This window comes from Globicephala melas, chromosome 20, assembly GCF_963455315.2.
Source record: "Globicephala melas chromosome 20, mGloMel1.2, whole genome shotgun sequence".
NCBI lineage: Eukaryota > Metazoa > Chordata > Mammalia > Artiodactyla > Delphinidae > Globicephala > Globicephala melas.
Window position 1 is genome coordinate 31,780,646 of NC_083333.1, and position 18,502 is coordinate 31,799,147.

An 18,502-nucleotide genomic window follows, 5' to 3' on the forward strand; every position below is an offset into this window, starting at 1 on the left:
CTCACCTCCGGTGGTCTGGCTGTAATGAAAACTCAATGTTTAAGGGGCTTAGGGCTGCCGTCCTGTGCTCTGAGCGGGTCGTTACATGCTAATCAAGTACCAACAGGGCCTCCTCTTCCATGCTGTGTTAGGACTTTTCAGTTTGAAGAAGAGTCTGCCAGAGCGTGTGAAAATTCTGGGTGGTCCCCAGCAGGTCTGCCTCAGACTCCTGGCCCCTACTTCTCCCAGCGTGAGCCAGGCCTTTTAGCACAACATCCCCAGGGGTATCCCCTCTTCTCTCTCTGGGGTTATTTGCAGCCTCAGAATTTTTCTTTTTGGACTCTCCCATCCCTTGGGACCCAGTTCTCTTCCAAACTGCCTCACTCTGAGATCGTGCCTGTCCTTTTTCCGAAATATTTGTAATCTCTTTTCTTAAAGCCAGAGTTGCCCTTCTTGCTATTGTAGCCTCTGTGAAGACTTGGCCTTTTCTTCCCGGAGGCCCCTTCTAATATGGCACTATGGTGTCTATTCACAGGTGCTTCTTGTGCTTTGTCTTCTGTGAGCCTCCAAAAAGCCTGGCAGCAGGGTGGGGTGGGGAGGCAGCAGGTCTGATTTACAAAGGAGGCAGCCTGAGGAGGGCCTGTTACAGACCAGGTGTGGCCAGTACCTTTGAAATGGCAGCATTTGAATCCCCACTGCCCATCTGCAGGGTGGATCACCTGTCTCCAGTTAGTGAGGCAGGGAAGGGGGCGACTTGGGGGTGGGCCTGGGAGACGGAGTGACAGGGATTGTCAGATAAGGGCCAAGGGCATGCGAGGGTGCGGGGGAGGTGGCCAGGGCCGCGCGTGCCTAGTGACCTGGGTGCCTGGTGGCAGGTGATGTATGAGGACTGTCGCATGGTGAGCCTGACAGCCCCCTACGTGTCAGGCTTCCTGGCCTTCCGAGAGGTGCCCTTCCTGGTGGACGCGGTGCAGCAGCTGCAGGAGAAGGAGCCCCGCCTCATGCCCCAGGCAGGTATCTCACTGGGTTGGAGGAAAGGCCCTCCACAGGCCCCGCCCCATTGCAGGGAGATATCCACGAGCTTCCTGGAGAAGTGCTTTTGCCTCAAGAGGGATCAGACCTAAAGAGCTGGGGCCCTCGTCTTGCTCTGGGATGCCCCAACCTGATGGGCGAGGGGCACTTCAGCTGACCGTGACTTTCCCCTGTGGCTCTTCCAGGTCCTTTTTGTGGATGGAAATGGGGTGCTCCACCACCGAGGTAATCTGCTCCCAAGACTCCCTGAGAGGGCTGTAAGAGAGGGACCAGGAGGGGTGCAGTCCGCCTGCACCAGGCCCCAGGCCCTCTGCCACCAGCCTGGCCTTGCAGCTCCTTCTGGCCTTGCTTCCCTTGTCAAGGCCCCCTAGTAAGGAGCCCCTACTTCTCTTCACCCCTGCCCCTTTCCTGCCTGCCTCCACCACCTCTGCTGGCTCAGCTCAGGTACCAACATCCAGTTTGGCCCTGACGCTTCCAGAAGTCTCAGGCCCTGAGCCCAGCTAGCCTGTCCCACTGGCGGCCTGCCCTGTGTCCTAAACAGACCCTTGCCTGAAACGGAACAGGAACAGACAGGTGTGCTTGTTCCCCACTGACACAGGGAAACCCACACCCACCTGGGTGCTAGAACCTTGTCCCGGGGAGAACCACCAAGGGGGAGGGGCTGTCTTACCCTCAGATACAAACCTGGGGGTTGGGCGGCAGAGGGAGTCAGGAAGGGGTGGCATTGTGATTTTAGCCCCTGCCCTGGGAGCCTGTGGGCCCAGAGCCACCCTGGACACTAGTGGAGGACCAGCAGGCCAGCCCTGGGCCTGGCCCCCAGTCACTGCAATCCTTGTGCCCTGGCAGGAGTCCCAAAGTTCTGGGCGAGTTAAGGGCAGAGTTGCAGAGGCCTGAAGGTGGCCACAAAGGGGAGGGGAGGATGAAAGAAGCAGGTGAAGCATGTGAGCACACTAATTATAATCAGGCTCCTAATCTTGTCAGAACAGGGTGGGGGGGAGGGGGAGTCGTCCTCCACCCAGCCTGCCAGCCCGGAAGTCAGGGTAGAGGGCCACGTCCGAGGTCAGGGTGGGGCTTAGAGCCCTGTCCCACAAGTCCTTGCCCACCGACAGGCCTCTGTTCACGTGGAAAAGTTCAGCGAGGCTCTGGTGTGGCCCCCATCCCCACACTGTCTCTAAACTGCTGGGCTCATTGCCTCACCTCCCCAGCCTCATCTTGCTCTGCCCCTACAGGCTTTGGGGTAGCCTGCCACCTTGGTGTCGTCACAGACCTGCCCTGCATCGGGGTGGCCAAGAAACTCCTGCAGGTGGATGGGCTGGAGAACAACGCTCTGCACAAGGAGAAGGTGAGGGGGCCAGAGTCCGCCCCGCTGCAGACCAGCTCCACCTGGGACGCTCTCCTCCCAGCCTGGATTGCTGACCTGGAGTGAGGAAGACCAGCTTTCTTTGCGCGCCTTGTGGGTGGTGGGTCATCTCGGGAGACTCAGAGCTCCTCTCCCAGCCTCTGGGTGCACACTTGCCTCCTCTCCACCCCTGCCTGCGTGCTGCTGTGGCACCCCACGTGGGGGTAGAGCCTCCAGGTATCGGGGACCGGGCATTCGGGGCCTGTACAACACTCTGTACTTTTCCACCTGCCGTGCCACCCCCATCTGCCTGGGGCATCTCCCTCCTCTGGGACCCCCTCTGGCGGGAGCTGGTGACACACGTGGCTCTCTAACCTGGACAGCCAACTCTGAGAACAGGTCAGTTGCATCTGTCTCATCCTTCCAGCTCCCCCATGCCTGTGTGGAGTGCCTGTTTGTTGAGTTGACAGGGGCCCCGACCCACCCAATGGGCCAGTCCCCACCACCACCACTCCAAAAAGTTTGTCAGGTTGAATCAGAAGTGCTCAAATTTGTAGCAGGAGAGAAAGCAGCAGGAAGTAAGTGGCCTCGAGTGGGTTGTGGCCCTGTGTGTGCACCAGCCTGGTGCCTCCACCCTGCAGCACTGGGGCCTGGGCAGGCTGCTGCCTCTTCTCTGCTGCAGAATGGGGAGGAGAGTACCTCGTCAAGGTGAGATGGTGCTGCAGGCCGCGCTTGGACGCAGGGTCCACTCGCGATGGGCCCTTCATCTCCTCGCCCAGCGGCTGCTCAGGTTTTAAAGGTGAGCAGGCTTGCCTTCAAGCCTTTCACCAAGAAAGGTGTTTTTCCAAGTCTTTTTTCTGTTTTCCAGGTACGGCTCCTGAAGGCTGGAGGAGACTCATTTCCTCTGATGGGAGGCTCCGGGACCGTCCTGGGCATGGTGAGTGGCCAGGGGCCTGCGCCCCACCGAGGCAGACCCCTCAGCTGAGGGCCAGAGAGGGCCTGGGGTCAGTACCCATGTACGTGTGTGCCCCAGAACCCGTCCGCCTCTCCCTATCTTCCTGCCACTCTGGCTGCCCCTGCATCTTTATTTCTTCCCCTCCCCCACTGTGCTGAGGGGGCCTCTGGGCCCTCATTCGCCCCACCCTGTCCCTAAGACAAACATCAGGAAGGTGCCCCAAGGGTGCTGCCAGTCTCCCAAGCTCCTGCCTACCGCCCAGGACATGTCAGTCCTCCAGCCCACAGAGCTTGCCCAGTGCCCTGACCTCACCCTCCCTGTCACAGGCCCTGAAGAGCCACGACCACAGCACCAAGCCCCTCTATGTCTCTGTGGGCCACAAGATGAGCCTGGAGGCAGCCGTGCGCCTGACCCATGGCTGCTGCAAGTTTCGGATCCCGGAGCCCGTGCGCCAGGTGAGTGGGCTGCCAGGTGAGTGGGCTGCCAGGTGAGTGGGCTGCCAGGTGGGTAGGCTAGCGCATGGCACCTGCTCTTCCTGTACTCCCGGACTCCTGTACTCCTGAACTTCAGATTTACCACAGGGCCTTGGATGTGAGTTGGGAGGGGACACCATCAGATTTGCCTTCCCAGCAGGGACTGTATGTCGCCTGCTGCTCCGTGTGTCCCTGAGGCCTGTGCTGCGTCAACTAGAGGCAACCTGGCCTAGGTGCCACAGGCCCGCTCGGTACTCTCAACTCAGCACCACCTGGTGACACCGCAAACCTGAGGGTCCTGGCTCTGCCTCGACCACCCCAAGAGCCCCCGTAGCCACCACCTCAGGGTTTGGGACCCCCCCCCGGCTGCTGGTGTGCAGGGCAGCCTCCAGGTGGCAGCAGCGGCACGCACGCGGCTGTGGCTCTCCGCCCCTGCCAGCAACTCTCTGGGCTGCGAAGAGTCAAGGCCTCTAGGGTGGCTTCCAGGGTGGACTTTCTAAGTGTCCACCAGCCTCAGCCTCCTTCCCTCCCCGTACAGGGTTCGTAGGTGCAAAAGCCTGTGACGTGTCCTGGCCCCAGGAAGCCTTTCCTCCCCCATTCCCATCCACCTGTGCGACCTTGTGGTGGGTGGGGTGACGACCCGAGATTTCTCCGCAGGCCCTCAGAGCCAGGGACTCTGCTGAGCTGGTATGGTGGGCAGGTCTCTGTCCCTTCTGTGTCTCGCCTTGCCCCAGAGTGGATGATAGCTGTGTCCTTGCAGGTGGGGGGATGCCCTGTAAAGTGCCGTGAACCCCTCAAAGGTGGGCAAGGACCGTGTGTCTGCCCTAGAGAAAAGCCAGACGTCTGCACCCAGGAGCCTACCAACCCTGTCGTTTCCAGGAACGGGGTGTGGCCCTGTCCAGTGGCACTGGTTATCTCTTGGTCCATCTTCTTCCTTGGCGCACTCACCTGTGTACACTTTGCCCTCCTGACTACTTCTGTAAGCTCTGAGGAGAAGCTGAGAGAACGGCTTAGGGCCTGCTCCGTTGGTCACAGGCCCGCTGCCCCCAGCTCCCGGGCCAGGCCGGGACCGGTTGCTGCAGGGGAAGGCGGGAGCTGCTGCCTCGCGTCTCCGGGGCCTTTCTCCCGGAGCACCCTGCCGCCCACCCTGCCCACTTGCCCATTCACTCTTAAGTAGAAACAGTCGGGGGGATTAGCTGTTGTGTCCTGTAGTCACACAGCCCAAAGCGGGGCTGAGCCATCTGAGCCGGGATCAGGGGCCTCCCTGAGGCCAGGCCCCCTGGAACGGGGAGAGCCTGTGCCGCAAGGTCCTGGGGGCCCCACTCAGGCCTGTTCCCCTCTCCCCAGGATGTGCCCTGATCCCAGCCTGTGGCCCAGAAGCCCCCTTTCATTCTGGTGACTCTGAAGAACTTTCCATACACTTCTCCAGGGACAGAGGTTGCAGCTGACACTAGCCAGGGAGTCAGATGAACCAAAAGTGAGGACAGACAAGCTGGGCTGAGGACAGCCTTCAGAGAAGAGGGCTTTAGCAGAGAAACTGTTGGCTCAAGCAAAACCTACAGGGAAGCACAAGCTATAAACCCACTGAAAGCCAACTGAAATAGGAGCGAGGCACCCAGCCCATTTCCTCAGGCCCTTCGGGGACATGCTGTCAAGCACCCCAACCAGAGGGCCTGACCTCCTGGCACCCACGCATGATGGGGCCGCTGCTCCTTTTCCCTCAGGCTGGGCCTCCGTGGGCTTTTCCAGGAGGGGCCACCCTATCGGGTGGGGACTGATCCAGAGGCCAGCTTGGGACCCCAGCCACCCCTCTCACTCGAGCCATCCCTTTCTTCAGGCTGACATCCGCTCCCGAGACTACATCCGCAGGACCCTGGGAGTCCAAGGGGCCCCTGCCTTGCGGCCAGAAAGGTGAGTGCTGGGGTGGCTGGGTCATGCCCCCGTGGGGCCACTTCTGGTGGCTGGGCCTCTCGGCGGTGGCGCTGTGGCTCAGGCCAGACAGGCAGGGCCAGGCAGGGGGCGCAGGGTTCCTGAGGGGACAGGAGAAGAGCCAGCAGAATGCTGGGGGCCAGTGTGGACTCCATGTTCAGTGGGAACTGTCCAGCAACCCCCAAAGCCCAAAGCTCACCTCCCACCAGGGCGCTCCCTGCTTACCTTGGTCCATTTATGTCGTGGTCTCCACAGAAAGGGTGAGGGAGTCAGGTGGTCCCGGTTCATGTCCTGGCTCTGCACCTGCTGTGTCGTTTACGCTCTCAAAGCCTGTTTCCTCACCTGTGTGGTGTGCACGGTGATTCTCATCCCACTATGTTGTGGTACAGTCACAGCCAGCAGTGGCTGGTTACTTAATCCTAACGGCACTTACCATGAGACAGGCACTGTGATCACTTTGCCGATGAAGAGACTGAGATAGCAGGGTTTCCATTGGCAGCTTGGACATCAGGCCCATCCTCTCCCACCAGGAGTCCTTACAAGCACGGCGTTTCCTTTGTGCTCCCTTCTCCTCCAAGCCCGTGCTGGCCTGGGCCTGGCTAAGCTGCTTTGAGAACTGTGGGAAGGTGTGGCTGGGACCCCTGAACTCTCCCAACGGTGGGGGCTGGCCGTCGGGATCTGCCTTGCCCCCTCTGGCCTGGGCTCTCGCACCCCTGAGGATCCAGGTTGACACAGCTTCCAGGGACCACCTGGGGATCGAGGGGGGCTCTGACGTTTGATGCTGTCCTTTCTTGATGTCATTACCAGGAGCAAGAAGGCACAGAGGCCAAAGGCGTGCCCTCAGGGAGCCTCAGAAGAGCCCGCAGGTAAGGACGGGCCCCTCAAAGCCCACAGCCAAAACCCCAGGACACACCGGAAAGCCCTGGGCCCAGGTGCCCAGGGGCAGTAGGGCAAGGGCTGGGGCTGGCACCGAGCTGGATGCCAGGAAGACTCTTGGGCCGCCTGTGGCCCTGCTCCAGCTCGTCTGTAGGGACTGGGGGAGCGGCCCCCACAGCAGGTGGGGCACCCTGGCCCGAGGACATGGGGACGCAGAAGGCACAGCCCTGCTCGGATGGACTGGGGTGGCCACCTTTCCATTCCACGGTCATGAGGCACAGGGGCCTGGAGAGAGCTCAGTGGAAGACAGAGCTCACATGGCAGAGTGCCAGGCCCAGAGAGCACATGACGTTAATTTCTTAGGAGCACAGGAAGGGATTCAGAGTTCATAGGGGATTTTCTGGTGTTTTTTTGTTTTGTTCTGAAAGCGCCCAGGTGGGCTTACAGCTGCCAGACTGCACATACATGCACACCTTCTCCTTGCCCATCTGCTCCTCTGAGTACATGTGCCGCTTTCACTTTGTGTTTGTTTATAAACCAGCACGTCCCTCCCTGCCGACCAGCTACACTGAGCCACTTCTGCCCTGGCCGGGGAGGGTCCAGACTGGGGTGGCTGCTGTCAGGCTTGGCCCCTGGCTGCCCAGCCGGTCTCCAGACTGCCTGCTGCTGGGACGTGCAGGGCCAGGAGGAGGGGAGAAGAGCAGTGTCTGAGCCTGGAAAAGGCTGAGGGTTGGGGGACATACAGGGGCATTCTGGGCTGCAGGGGTGGGGTGCCAGACAGAGGGCTGGCACCCGTACCCGAGGAGATGGGTGTTGGGATCTGCTATCCTGGCCACGGGCCCCGAGGGCGGGCAGCCCACTGTGTTCAAGTGCCAATAGCTCTCCCCTGTTCCTGTCAACCCGGCGCACTCCCCCCCGCCAGCCTCTTCACCCAGAGGCCCAGCCTCAAAACGCGTCTCTGCTGTGGGAGGGCAGCCCTGACTCTGGCACCCTGCCTGGCCACTCCTCTTGGTGTGAGCTAGTCCCAGGGAGGCGCACGGCCCCACCCACAGCCCCTGGGTGCCTCCCAAGCAGCCCTAGTCCTCCACCTCCTCCCAGCTCACCCCTAGGTTCCCTAAGGACTCTGGAATCTTTGCTGAGGGGTGTGAAGAATCCTCGGAGGCAAGCCTTTCTTGCCGTTTATCCTGCCTCTCAAGAAGGAACTGCCTGTCATGGTTTGACAGCCTGGGATGGAAGCCCAGGGAGGCCCCGGGTCCCAGCGCTCCTTCCACGCCCCGCTCTGGTGTCTCTCCTTTCATTCAGAGTGAGAAGGGAGCTCTCTTCCAGGGCCCGGGCTCATGGAAGAAGCAAAGGGGACAAGTAAGCAAGGCAGCCAGCTATTTGGGTTCAGCTGTCCCCCTTCCCCTCCCACTTAACCTGTGCTTCCAAAACCCTTTGTAAGGCAGGGCCAGGGGCTGCCCCACATGGTGGTAGTAGCCCCTAGTCAGGACATTGCAGTAGGAAGCAGGGCCATTCCAGGGCAGGGGGCTTCGGGGTACAGAGGGCCTACACGGGCCAGGTGGGCTGCTGGGTGCCACCCACATGCTTATGGGCTCCACCGGATGGCCCACTGGGCTCAGCAGCTTCCAGCATGTTCCACAGGTACCTTCAGGGGAACTCCTTCAGGCAGGAAGGCCTATCCCAGGTTCTGATCTGTGGTCCTCCCCAGATGTCCTCGCTGCACATCTTTTTTCTCACCTCAGCTTCTACTGTCCACCCAATCCTGAGACTGAGAAAAACACCTGCTCTTCACAGCCGGTGGTACACAGGGAACCCCAGCTCACCCCACCCTCCCTAGCAGGCCCTGGGCCTTCTGCCCACTCACCCCAGGCTCTGGGATGCTGTGCCTGTTTAGAACCTGCACCTCAGTACCTGCGGCTTTTGGCTCCCCTGTGCCGGCAGTGCCCCAACTCTCCCTGCCTCTGGACTGAGGCACGGGTCTGTGTCCTGGGATAGGAGGTGGAATGTGACATCTGATGGAGCTCCGAGAGGGACCGGTCCTCCCTCTCGGAACCTGTTTTCTTGCGGGGATACAAGCACCTGCTTAGTCCAGTTGGGGGATTGAGTGTGAGGGTCCACGTGGAGTCCCTGCCGGCGGTGACACAGTCAGTTCCCAGTTAATGAAGGATGGGGGCGTCCAGCACCAGCTGGGCGCCACGCTGAGTCGTTAGTGGTCAGAGGCAGGGACAGCGTGGAGTCCCGTCTGAGGTGTGCAGGAGCACAGGGCCATGGTGAAACCATCTCCCTAAAATCCCTGATGGTCACTGGGCACAAACAGGCCTGGGCAGGGTTCCACCGGGGGGCCACAGCTGGATTAAGTGCAGCCATAGTCCTGGGGGCTGCCCAAGGACAAGGGAGACAGTGGCACTTGCCTGGGGTCCCAGGCAGCTGCTGCCTCATTCACACCCCTGCTGAGTACAAGGGTGCTGAGCCACCCCAGATGTGCCCCGAGCCTGGTGCCCAGGACTCTGTGCCAGGGTGGCCCTCAGGAGACTCAGTCCCAGCCTACCACCCACGCAGGCCCTGCCTGGTGCTCCACAACCACTGCCCTCCTAACTTCTTCTTCCAGGTCTCTCCCTGCCCAGAGTTCATCAGGACGAGGGGGTGGGGGGGACTTCGGAGCGCAGGATGGAAGCCACGCAGAGCTGGCTGGGCCTGACGGCTTTGTACTGACTGGCCTTGGGCAAAGCTTCGAGCCTGTAATGGGGATCATACCTGTGCTGTCTCCCCGGACAGCTGCAGCCCTGTGTGGAGTGGCCGTGGCACAGAACCTGGCACGCAGTCAGTCCTTGCAAAGAAAGTGAGAAGGTTTGGAGAAGTGGGGCCCACAGGGGCCAAGGTTGATGGTCCTCAGTCTGCAAGGCTGTGCTAACTGCACCAATGGGAAGGGAGAAACAGGAAGTAAAGGTCCTCATTTCCTACTGAGCTCCTTCCACCACCCCAAGCCGCCAGAATGCAGGTCCCGCAAGGGCTGGGCAGGAAGGACCGTGACTCCTCGGCCCCAGTGGCACCTTCCCCTTCAATGCCTGCCCCACGCACATGCCAACAGGAGAGCTTCCCATGGTGCCGGGAGGCTCAGGGTGATGTCTGCAGCAGCATCCCCTGGGGACCCATCTCTAAGACAGGCACAGAGATGGCCGAGACCTCCTACTGGGGTGGGACTGGGGCTCTGCTTAAAGCCACTGCTTCCTCACTGACCAGAGGGGTCAAGTGGGCCCCCTGGGCTGAGGCATGGACCGCTGTGGGGTCCCTCATCCCTATCCCCTCCGCTTCAGTGAGAAGCAGACAGAGCCTGAGATCAGTTTACAGACAACTGAAAACCTGAGTGGTTTTTGTTTGTTTCAAGGTTAAAGTCATGTAACAAGTCACCATTTTAACATCTTTAAGCGTACTGTTAATTGGCTTTTAGTATATTCAGAATCTTGTGCAGGCACACCACTATCTAGTTCCAGAACCTTTTCATCCCGTATCCATTAGCAGTCACTCTCCTCCACCCCTCCCCCCTGCCCCAGCCCCTGGCAACCACTAATGGGCTTCCTGTTTCTGTGGACTTGCCGATTCTGGGTACCTCATAGGAATGGAGTCACACAGAGTATGTGACCTTTATGTCTGGAGTCTCTCCTTAGCATGAGTTTTCAAGGTTCATCTGTGCTGTAACATGGATCAGTACTTTTTTCTATGGCCAAATAATATTCTGTTGTATGGATAGGCCACATTTTGTTTATCCATTCATCTACTGATGAATATTTGGATTATTTGGGGCTATGATGAATAATGCTGCTGTGCGAATCGACGTACAAGTTTCTGTGTGAACTTACGTTTTTAGTTCTCTTGGGAGTGGAATTTCCTGGTGACTCTCTGTTTAACTCTTTGAGGAATAGCCGTACTATTTTCCTCCTGTTTTCCGTGGTGGCTGCACCTTTTTACAACCCCACCAGCAACACAGGGTTCCAAGTTCTCCACATCCTCACCAACACTTGTAATTATCTGTCTTTTTGATTCTGGCTATGCTAGTGTATGGGAAATGGTATCTCATTGTGGTTTTGATTTGTATTCCCCTAATGACTAATGATCTTGAGCCCCTTTTCATGTGCGTATTAGCTATTTGTATGTCTTCCTGGGAGAAATGTCCACTCAAATTCTTTGCTATTTTTAAAATTGGGTTGTTTGTCTTTCTGTCATTGAGTTGTACGAGTTCTTTATATGTCCTGGGTACCAGACCCCTTTCAGTTATATAATTTACAAATAGGTTCTCCCATTTTGTGTGTTGTCTTTTCATTTTCTTGATAACATCCTTTGAATGAAAGTTTAAAATCTGATGAAATCCAGTTTATCTGTTTTTCACTTGTTGCCTGTGCTTTTGGTGTCATAACGAAGAAACCATTGCCTAATCTGATGTCACAAAGATTTCCTCCTATGTTTTCTTCTAAGAGTTTAATAGTTTCAGCTCTTACATTTAGATCTTTGACGCATTTTGAGGTAATTTTTGTATATGGATATTTGGGTCTCTTGAAATTCCATATAAATTTTAGAACCAGCTTGTCCATTTCTGCCCCCAAAAAAAGGCAGTTGGAATTTTGATAGTGATTGCACTGATCAATTTGTAGAGCATTGCTGTCTTTTTTTAATAAGTTATTTTTTTTAATAAATTCATTTTTTAAATTTATTTTTGGCTGCTTTGGGTCTTCGTTGCTGCGCGCGGGCTTCTCTCTAGTTGCAGAGAGCGGGGACTACTCTTCGTTGCAGTGTGTGGGCTTCTCGTTGCCATGGCTTCTCTTGTTGCAGAGCACAGGCTCTAGGCGCACGGGCTTCAGTAGTTGTGGCACGCAGGCTCAGTAGTTGTGGCTCATGGGCTCTGGAGCACAGGCTCAGTAGTTGTGGCGCACAGGCTTACTTGCTCCACAACATACGGGATCTTCCCGGACCAGGGCTCGAACCCATGTCCCCTGCATTGGCAGGCGGACTCTTAACCACTGCGCCACCAGGGAAGTCCTGAGCATTGCTGTCTTAACACTATTACGTCTTCAAATCACTGAACACAGGGTCTTTTCACTCATTTAGATCTTCTTTAATTTCTTTCAATGATGTTTTGTAATTTTCATTGTCCACGCCCTCCCTGTACGTCCTTTGGTAAAATTTATTACTGAGTATTTTATTCTGTTTGATGCTATTGTAAATGGAATTGTTTTGTTCATTTTATTTTTGGATTGTTCATTGCTAGTGTATAAAAATACAATTAATTTTTGTATCATATCTGGCAACTTTGCTGTATTCATTTATTAGCTCTAATTGTGTGTGTGTGTGTTCTTTAAGGGTTTTATATATCAGATCATGTCTTATGTGAATATAGTTTCACTTTTATTTCTTCCTTTCCAATCTGAATGCCTTTTATATCTTGTTCTTGCCTGGTTGTCGTGGCTGGAACCTCCAGTGCAATGTTGAATGCAAGTAGGGAGAGTGGACGTCCTTGCCTGGTGCCTGATCTTAGGGGGAAGCTTCACTAGAGTGTGATGTTAGCTGTGGGTTTTCCATAGATGCCCTTGATCCGGTTGAGGAAGATCCTTCTATTCCTAGTTTCTCTGTGTTTTTATCATGAAAGAGTGTTGGATTTATCAAATGCTTTTTCTGCACCTATTGAAATGATCATTTTCCTTCATTCTGTTAATGTGGTGTGTTATATTGATTTTCATATTTTGAGCCACTTTTGAATTTATGGAATAAATCCTTCTCAGTCATGGTGTATAATCCTTTTACTAAGCTGCTGAATTTGATTTGCTAGTATTTTGTTGAGGATTTTTACATCTATATTCATAAGGTATACTGGTCTGTACTTTTCTTGTGATATCTTTGTCTGGCTTTGATATGAGGGTAGTACTGACTTCATAGAATAGTTAGGAAGTGTTCCCTCCTCTGAGAAGGATTGGTGTTGATTCTTGTTAAACCTTTGGTAAAATCACCTGTGAAGCCAGCTGGCTCTGTGCTTATCTTTGTTGGGAGGGGTTTTGATTACTGATTCACTCTCTTTTGTTATAGATCTATGAAGATTTTCTGTTTCTTCAATCAGTTGGTAGTTTGTGTGTTTCTAGGAATTTGTCCATGTCATGCAGATCATCTAATGTGTTGGCCTACAATTGTTTGTGATATTTTCTTTCTATTTCAATAAGGTTGGTAGTAGTGTCTCCATTGTGCTTATTGACTTTAGTGGGTTAGTCTGGCTGTGAGTGGTTTTTCTAAGGAGCCCTCTCCCCACCCCCAAGATGCCACTCGGTAGTGCCCCTGGCTTGAGTGGGGAGTGGGAGGGCAGAGTCCCCTGCAAGATTCAGAGGGTCAAGACTCAACCTACCTCTGCTTTCAAGGGTTTCCCTCTCTTCCCAGAAGCCCCAAAGGGTGTAAATCCCACCCCATCAGAAACTAATTATGGCCCCAATAAATCCTGGGCCTGACCTCAGGGGGGGAGTAGGGTTCCAGGAGAACCAGTTGGAAGATAGCAGAGACGTTGTTTAACCCTGGGTGGGCTGAGTGGGGGGGTTAAGCCTGGCATGGAAGGCTTGTGGGCAGAGGTGGGGGCGTCTGAACCTTAAAGGGACGAGTTTCAGCTACAGCCTGATGGAAGAGAATCTGCAGCAGTGGGCAGTGCCATTGGCCCCTTGGCCCTGTCTACTGGCTACACCAAGGCCGTATCAGAGATAAGATGAAGAGGTAGAGCATGTCAGCAGCTTGCTGGGACCCCAGGCTCACCCCAGGGTGGTAGGTGTGGCTATAGCCCTGAGCATCTCGAGGGATGGACCATGCTGAGAGTTCATGTGGAGGGGTTGGGGAGGCTGGGGGAGTGCAGAATCAACTAGAAGGGGCTGAGGTGGTACCTGGGGACCTACTGGCTGGGGTCATTCATGGGAGAGCAGGAAAGCAGTGGGATTGGGAATGGGGAGGGTGCTTGGGGGTGGCATGTCCTGCCCACCTCTACCCCCCACCCCCAGAGGCTCTACCCTGCAGAAGGCTGCACAGGAGCCCTAAGTGCAGTGGTATCTGGGCTTCTCACAGAACCTTAAAAATAGGGCCGAGATGATATCCATCTTCGCAGATCACAGCCCACCCCAGAACCAAGAATAAATCTCGAAACACTCAATAATTCAAGTTGGATCCAAATAGATTTTTCTGTTAGCCTGGCAGCCTCTGTGCCCCTTCCCTGGGTCCCCAGGGGCTGAGCCTGAGAGGCTCCCACGAGGTGGTGGGCTGGCCTGACCATTGCAGGTCACACCCTGGCCCCTCAGGACACCCGCCTCCAGGACCCCAGTCTGCCCACGCTCCCCTCACCTGGAGCAGTCAGGAATGGAGGACACCCAGGGCTGGGAGTCCTTTATGATCAGGTCAAGGAGGAGGCCCAGCCATGTTCCTAGCTGTCCCAAGGATACCTCCCTTGCCCCCCTATTTTCTGATCACAGGCATTGGCCTGTTTGAGCTTGGGTCTGAGCCAGGCTTCTTGGCCCCTTTGACCAAAACACCTCCCCTCCCCTCCTAGGCTCCTGGGGTCTCAACTCTCCAAGGCTCAAGGGCCAGCCTGGGCTCCAGGGGAGCAAATCCCCTCACTTAGGCCCCAGTCACTGGTGCACACACACCCCTCAGGGTCTGCATTCCTGCCTCCTCCTGGAAGGGTCCCTAAAGGGGCTTCACCTGGGGCTCTGTGGCCTGGAGTGAACAGCTGGGGACAGGAAGCAGGGCCAAGCTTCCCGCCCAAGGCCTCTGCATTGACTGGGGGTGGGGGGTCCTCACTGGCCTGGCCCACCCACTGCAGGTTTGGCCCAGCCCCAGCAGTCCCTGTTGCACTGCCCTAGCCAGGCCTGAGTAGAGTTTTACCAAATTATTAATTAAAGGCACAGGCATGCGGCAGCTCTGACATCCAAATGAATAACATACTGGGTAATTAGGAGAGGTGTCAGGGAAATGATGGAGCATGGCCCGCTATCCCCAATTCACCTCCCTGGGAAGCAGGAGCAACTTCTCCGTTTCCTACCACGATGGGCGGCACTGGAGGCGGGGTAGGGAGTGTAGGCCAGAGGGGCCGGGGCACAGCTGTTGCTTGTGGACAGGGCTGGGTCCTCCCCAGTCTGGTTGCTCTCCACCCAACCGGGAGAAGACCTGGGAACAGGGCAGGGAAGGTGGGCTAATGGAAGAAGGATGTGGTCCCAAGACAGATAGGCAAGCCGACCTGGAGGGACTCAGAGAGAAAGATACTGGGGGAGACCGCTGGAGGCCCGTGGTGGGGCAGGGGAGGAAGGATCCAGACCCGACTCCACCACACGGGGTGTCCTGCCCTGGAGGAGGAGACAGCTCCCTAGGCCCTTCCTTGGGGCTGCAGGGACCTGATAGAGAGCTGGGAGTAGAGAGCAGGCTGGAGTAGTTTTGTCTTTTAGTTACTTAAATTGCACTGGTGTTTTGGTGTTTGTTTGATTTTTAATCGAGGTTATAAACGTACATAGTTTAAATAGTCAAATAGTTCTATAAGACTTGTAACGAAAACCCAGTAGCTCCTCATTCACTCACCCCTCTCCTCTCCTGACTTCCCCTGCTCAGAGGCAAAATTTTGTTATTTTAGTTTTCTTTAGTGTGGGGGTTTTTCATATTTACTTCTAAATAACATGCTAATGCTGCCTTTCTCTTTTTTGTTTTTCTGTTTTTTTAGATTTAGAAATTATCCATTGACTTTCTGCCATGGAGGTTGAGAGTTTGTTCCCTCTCACATAGCCTCTCATACACTTTCCTTCCACCCATCTTCTCATTTTCGTTGAATCAGAATTCAATGTCTGCGTTATTCTTTCGTTGCACGTACTGTTCGTAGCTGAGTAATGTAATGTAATTACATCTCCTTTTTTGTACAACCTCTTGTTTTTCCTGCACTTGATAATTGCCTCATGTTTTGGATTTGGTTTATTTTCTGTGTATCCATTACTTATTCCCAAACCCTGCAATGGAAATATAAATCTCTTTTTGGTACATTCAAAGCATCAGGCCATCTTGAATTTATTTTTTTCTCGGAGCCTGTGGTAGCCAGCTTCCAATATGGCCTCCTGGGGCTGGTGTAGCCCTATGACCACACTGAACAAGGTCCGTCTGTATGACCAGTGGAGGTGCAAAAGTGAGGGTATGTCATTTCTGATACTAGGCCTAAAACACACTGGGACTTATGTCTTGATGGTGCCCCTCCCTCTCTCTTCCCCCCTCATCATTCACTTTGAGAGAAGTCAGCTGCTGTGTTGTAAACTGCTCTGTGAAGTCCACGTGGCAGAGAACTGAGCCCACCTGCCCGTCACCATGTGAGGGAGCCATCTTGGAAGTGCACCCTCCGGCCCTGGCTGTCATCTGACTGCAACCTCATGAGAGACCCTGGGACAGAACCAGCTAGTCAGTCTGCTTCCAGGTTCCTATCCCTCAGAAACTGTGAGATAATAGACCTTTGTTCTGGAATAATATTTTTATGCAGCAAAACATAACTAATACAGAGCCACTCCTCCCATGCCCACCTGTCTTGGTTGCCTTGTATACCTGATTCACATCCGTCTCCAGGGACCTCTCTCCACCCTCGTTTTGCTCCTGCTCCTGTTATAGTGGTGTGCGTCATCTAGCGTCTGCTTGAGAACTACAGCCCCACCCTAGCCCCACCGTAGAAACTGGGGAGACCCTGGAAAGGGGCTTTTTTAAGTACCCAGAAGAGTCCTTATTTCTGAGGCACAAGGGCACCACGACATCTTTCAGGAGTCTGTCAATAGCCTCAAGATGAGCCACATTGTCCTGGGTCTCCCAGGTAGGTGGGAAATCTGTTCGCTCCTCTGGGCCTGCAGCGCTGTGTGGGGCAAGGCCACCGCTGTCCACGGTGCTGAACTCAATGCCGTCATGTTGGCCTCGGGTGCCAGCCCCAGACGCTGGGTGGCCTCGGCTCTAGCTTTCCTCCTCTTCAACCCAGATCCCCTCTGTCCAGGCCTCGCCTTTCTGCACTAGGGTGTCTTCCTGCTCAGGGCTCCTTCTCGCTCTTGTAAGCAGACCCCACATGGGCTCTGCAGACAGGCTTGAATCCTGAAGTAAGAGCCTGTAGGTGTTTGAGCTGAGAACTCTCCAGATTACATGTGACAGAAGCAAACTTAAACCACCTTAAGCAAATAATAGGGCCTTGTTAGTTCACTCCAGGGTAGAGCTGGCTGTGAGTGGCCTGGCTGCAACACACGTCTACCCTCTCCCTCTGTGCCATTCCCAGGGGGGCTCCCCTCTGGGTGCTAGATGGCTGGCAGCAGCCCCAGGCTTACTTTCTCCCCCGTGGTGTTCCCAGGCAAAGCGCAGCCTCTACCCTAAAGGCTCCATCGCAAGCCCCAGGCCCTGGGTTCTGGATGGACTGTGATCACTGCTTAGTTTTATTACTGCGGCTGGAGGGGAGGGGAGGCCATGTGTCCAGCCTGGAGCCGGGGAGTGGAGTCAGCCACAGCCCATCTCATGGAGGGGCGCTCCTCAGTGGACAGACCACTGTCAGCAGAAGGCACACCTGGTTGGGGAAACTGAGGGGAGGGGACTCCAGGCTCTCTGAGGATGCTCTGTTCCCAAGGCCCTAAGAAAGCACCGTCTCTTCCCAGCAGTGCCCCATCTTGTCTCCGGGCAGTTCTCTTCCCATACCAGCAGGGAATGGCATGATTAAGTCTCCATTATTAACTTGCCAATCTTGTTTCTGGGGCACAGATGCTGACGGCTTAGGGGACCCAGTTGGCATATAACGAGGTCTCTGTGACAAATTACTTGGGTGTCAATTAACTATCTAGAGAAATGTCAAGCAGGATCTGTCATTGCTGGTGGTGAGGGACAGCCAATTAACCCGGAGTGGTTAATGCAATCCACGCAATCGCCTGCCTCAGCCTCCGGCTGGGCTGGGAGTGAGGAAAAAGGCCTAGGGTGTGGGGTAGGCGGGGCCCGGCCTCCGTCTCCCTGGGACACACTTCTGCAGTCACACTGGGGTGCTCAGCACATGGCTCTTGCCTTGCAGCCTGACTCTGTCCATTCTTTCATTCATTCCACAGCCACCTGCTGGGTCAGGCCTGAACTGGTCACTGCTGGTCAGGGGGTGGGACAGTGCTGGGGAAGGACAAATGTGCAGACAGGTGTCCATGACTTGCGTGGTCTCCACAGGATCCAATATGGATAAGAGTATCCTCAGGGAAGGGTAAACTCTAAAGGGGTGAGGGCAGGGCAGGGAGGTGAAGGAGGAGTGGCCAGGTCCTGGGTGGCAGTCAGGTGGAGGGCACCCAGGGCAGCGCAGACAGAACAGTACCCCGGTCCCAGTGCTCGGAGCCTTTGGCAATCAACTGGCAGACCTGAGCACAATCCAGCTACCCGACTCTGAGCCATAAGACTTGGAGACAGTTTCTTCAAACTTTTCTAAGCCTGTTTTCTCACCTGTAAAATGGGGCTAAAAACCCCCAGTTCCCAGGAGTGTTGTGAGAGCGAATGGGGCCCTGTGTAGACATGCCTGGCCCAGCACAGGTGCTGGCTGAATTTGGATCCCCCTCCTTCTCCCTGCAGGTGAAGCCTTGGTCCCCAGCTCACTAGTGGGAGGCTCAGATGGAGCACGTGCTGGGGAGAGGCACAGGGTGCGGGCGCAGCCTGGGAGGAGAAGGGCATCCTGGAGGGGCTGGTGTGGGCTGGCCAGCGGGCCTGCAGGCAGACACAAAGCTGAGGGGCAGGGTTCAGGGCTACCCCACACGGTCACACCATGCCATTTGGGTTTTGCTTGTTTTCAGGAAAGCACACTGGTCACCTGGAGGTGGGTCCCTCTGGTGAGGACCAGTGACCATGCTCTGATCCTACCCTCTTCCCATGCCTCTGCCCACACCATCCCCCCACCTG

The 18,502-nt window shown here is 55.6% G+C and overlaps 1 protein-coding gene across 16 annotated transcripts in view; it reads left to right on the forward strand.

Annotated features, from left to right (window-relative positions):
• Positions 1 to 18,502, forward strand: part of ENDOV (endonuclease V) — a 187,367-nt gene that overhangs the window by 9,160 nt on the left and 159,705 nt on the right. For 13 of the 16 annotated variants that reach the window (XR_009560214.1, XR_009560215.1, XM_060290014.1 and 10 more), the window contains exons 3-9: positions 855 to 989; positions 1,197 to 1,236; positions 2,241 to 2,353; positions 3,219 to 3,287; positions 3,632 to 3,760; positions 5,616 to 5,689; positions 6,515 to 6,573. Coding sequence is in view for 14 of the 16 variants with exons in the window: in XM_060290014.1 (XP_060145997.1) it covers positions 855 to 989; positions 1,197 to 1,236; positions 2,241 to 2,353; positions 3,219 to 3,287; positions 3,632 to 3,760; positions 5,616 to 5,689; positions 6,515 to 6,573 (619 nt within the window). In the remaining 2 variants the exon portion in view is untranslated. Of the gene's footprint in view, positions 1 to 854; positions 990 to 1,196; positions 1,237 to 2,240; positions 2,354 to 3,218; positions 3,288 to 3,631; positions 3,761 to 5,615; positions 5,690 to 6,514; positions 6,574 to 9,191; positions 16,408 to 18,502 lie in introns of those variants that run through there. The other 3 variants (XM_030837934.3, XM_030837933.3, XM_060290009.1) reach the window with 3 other exon arrangements.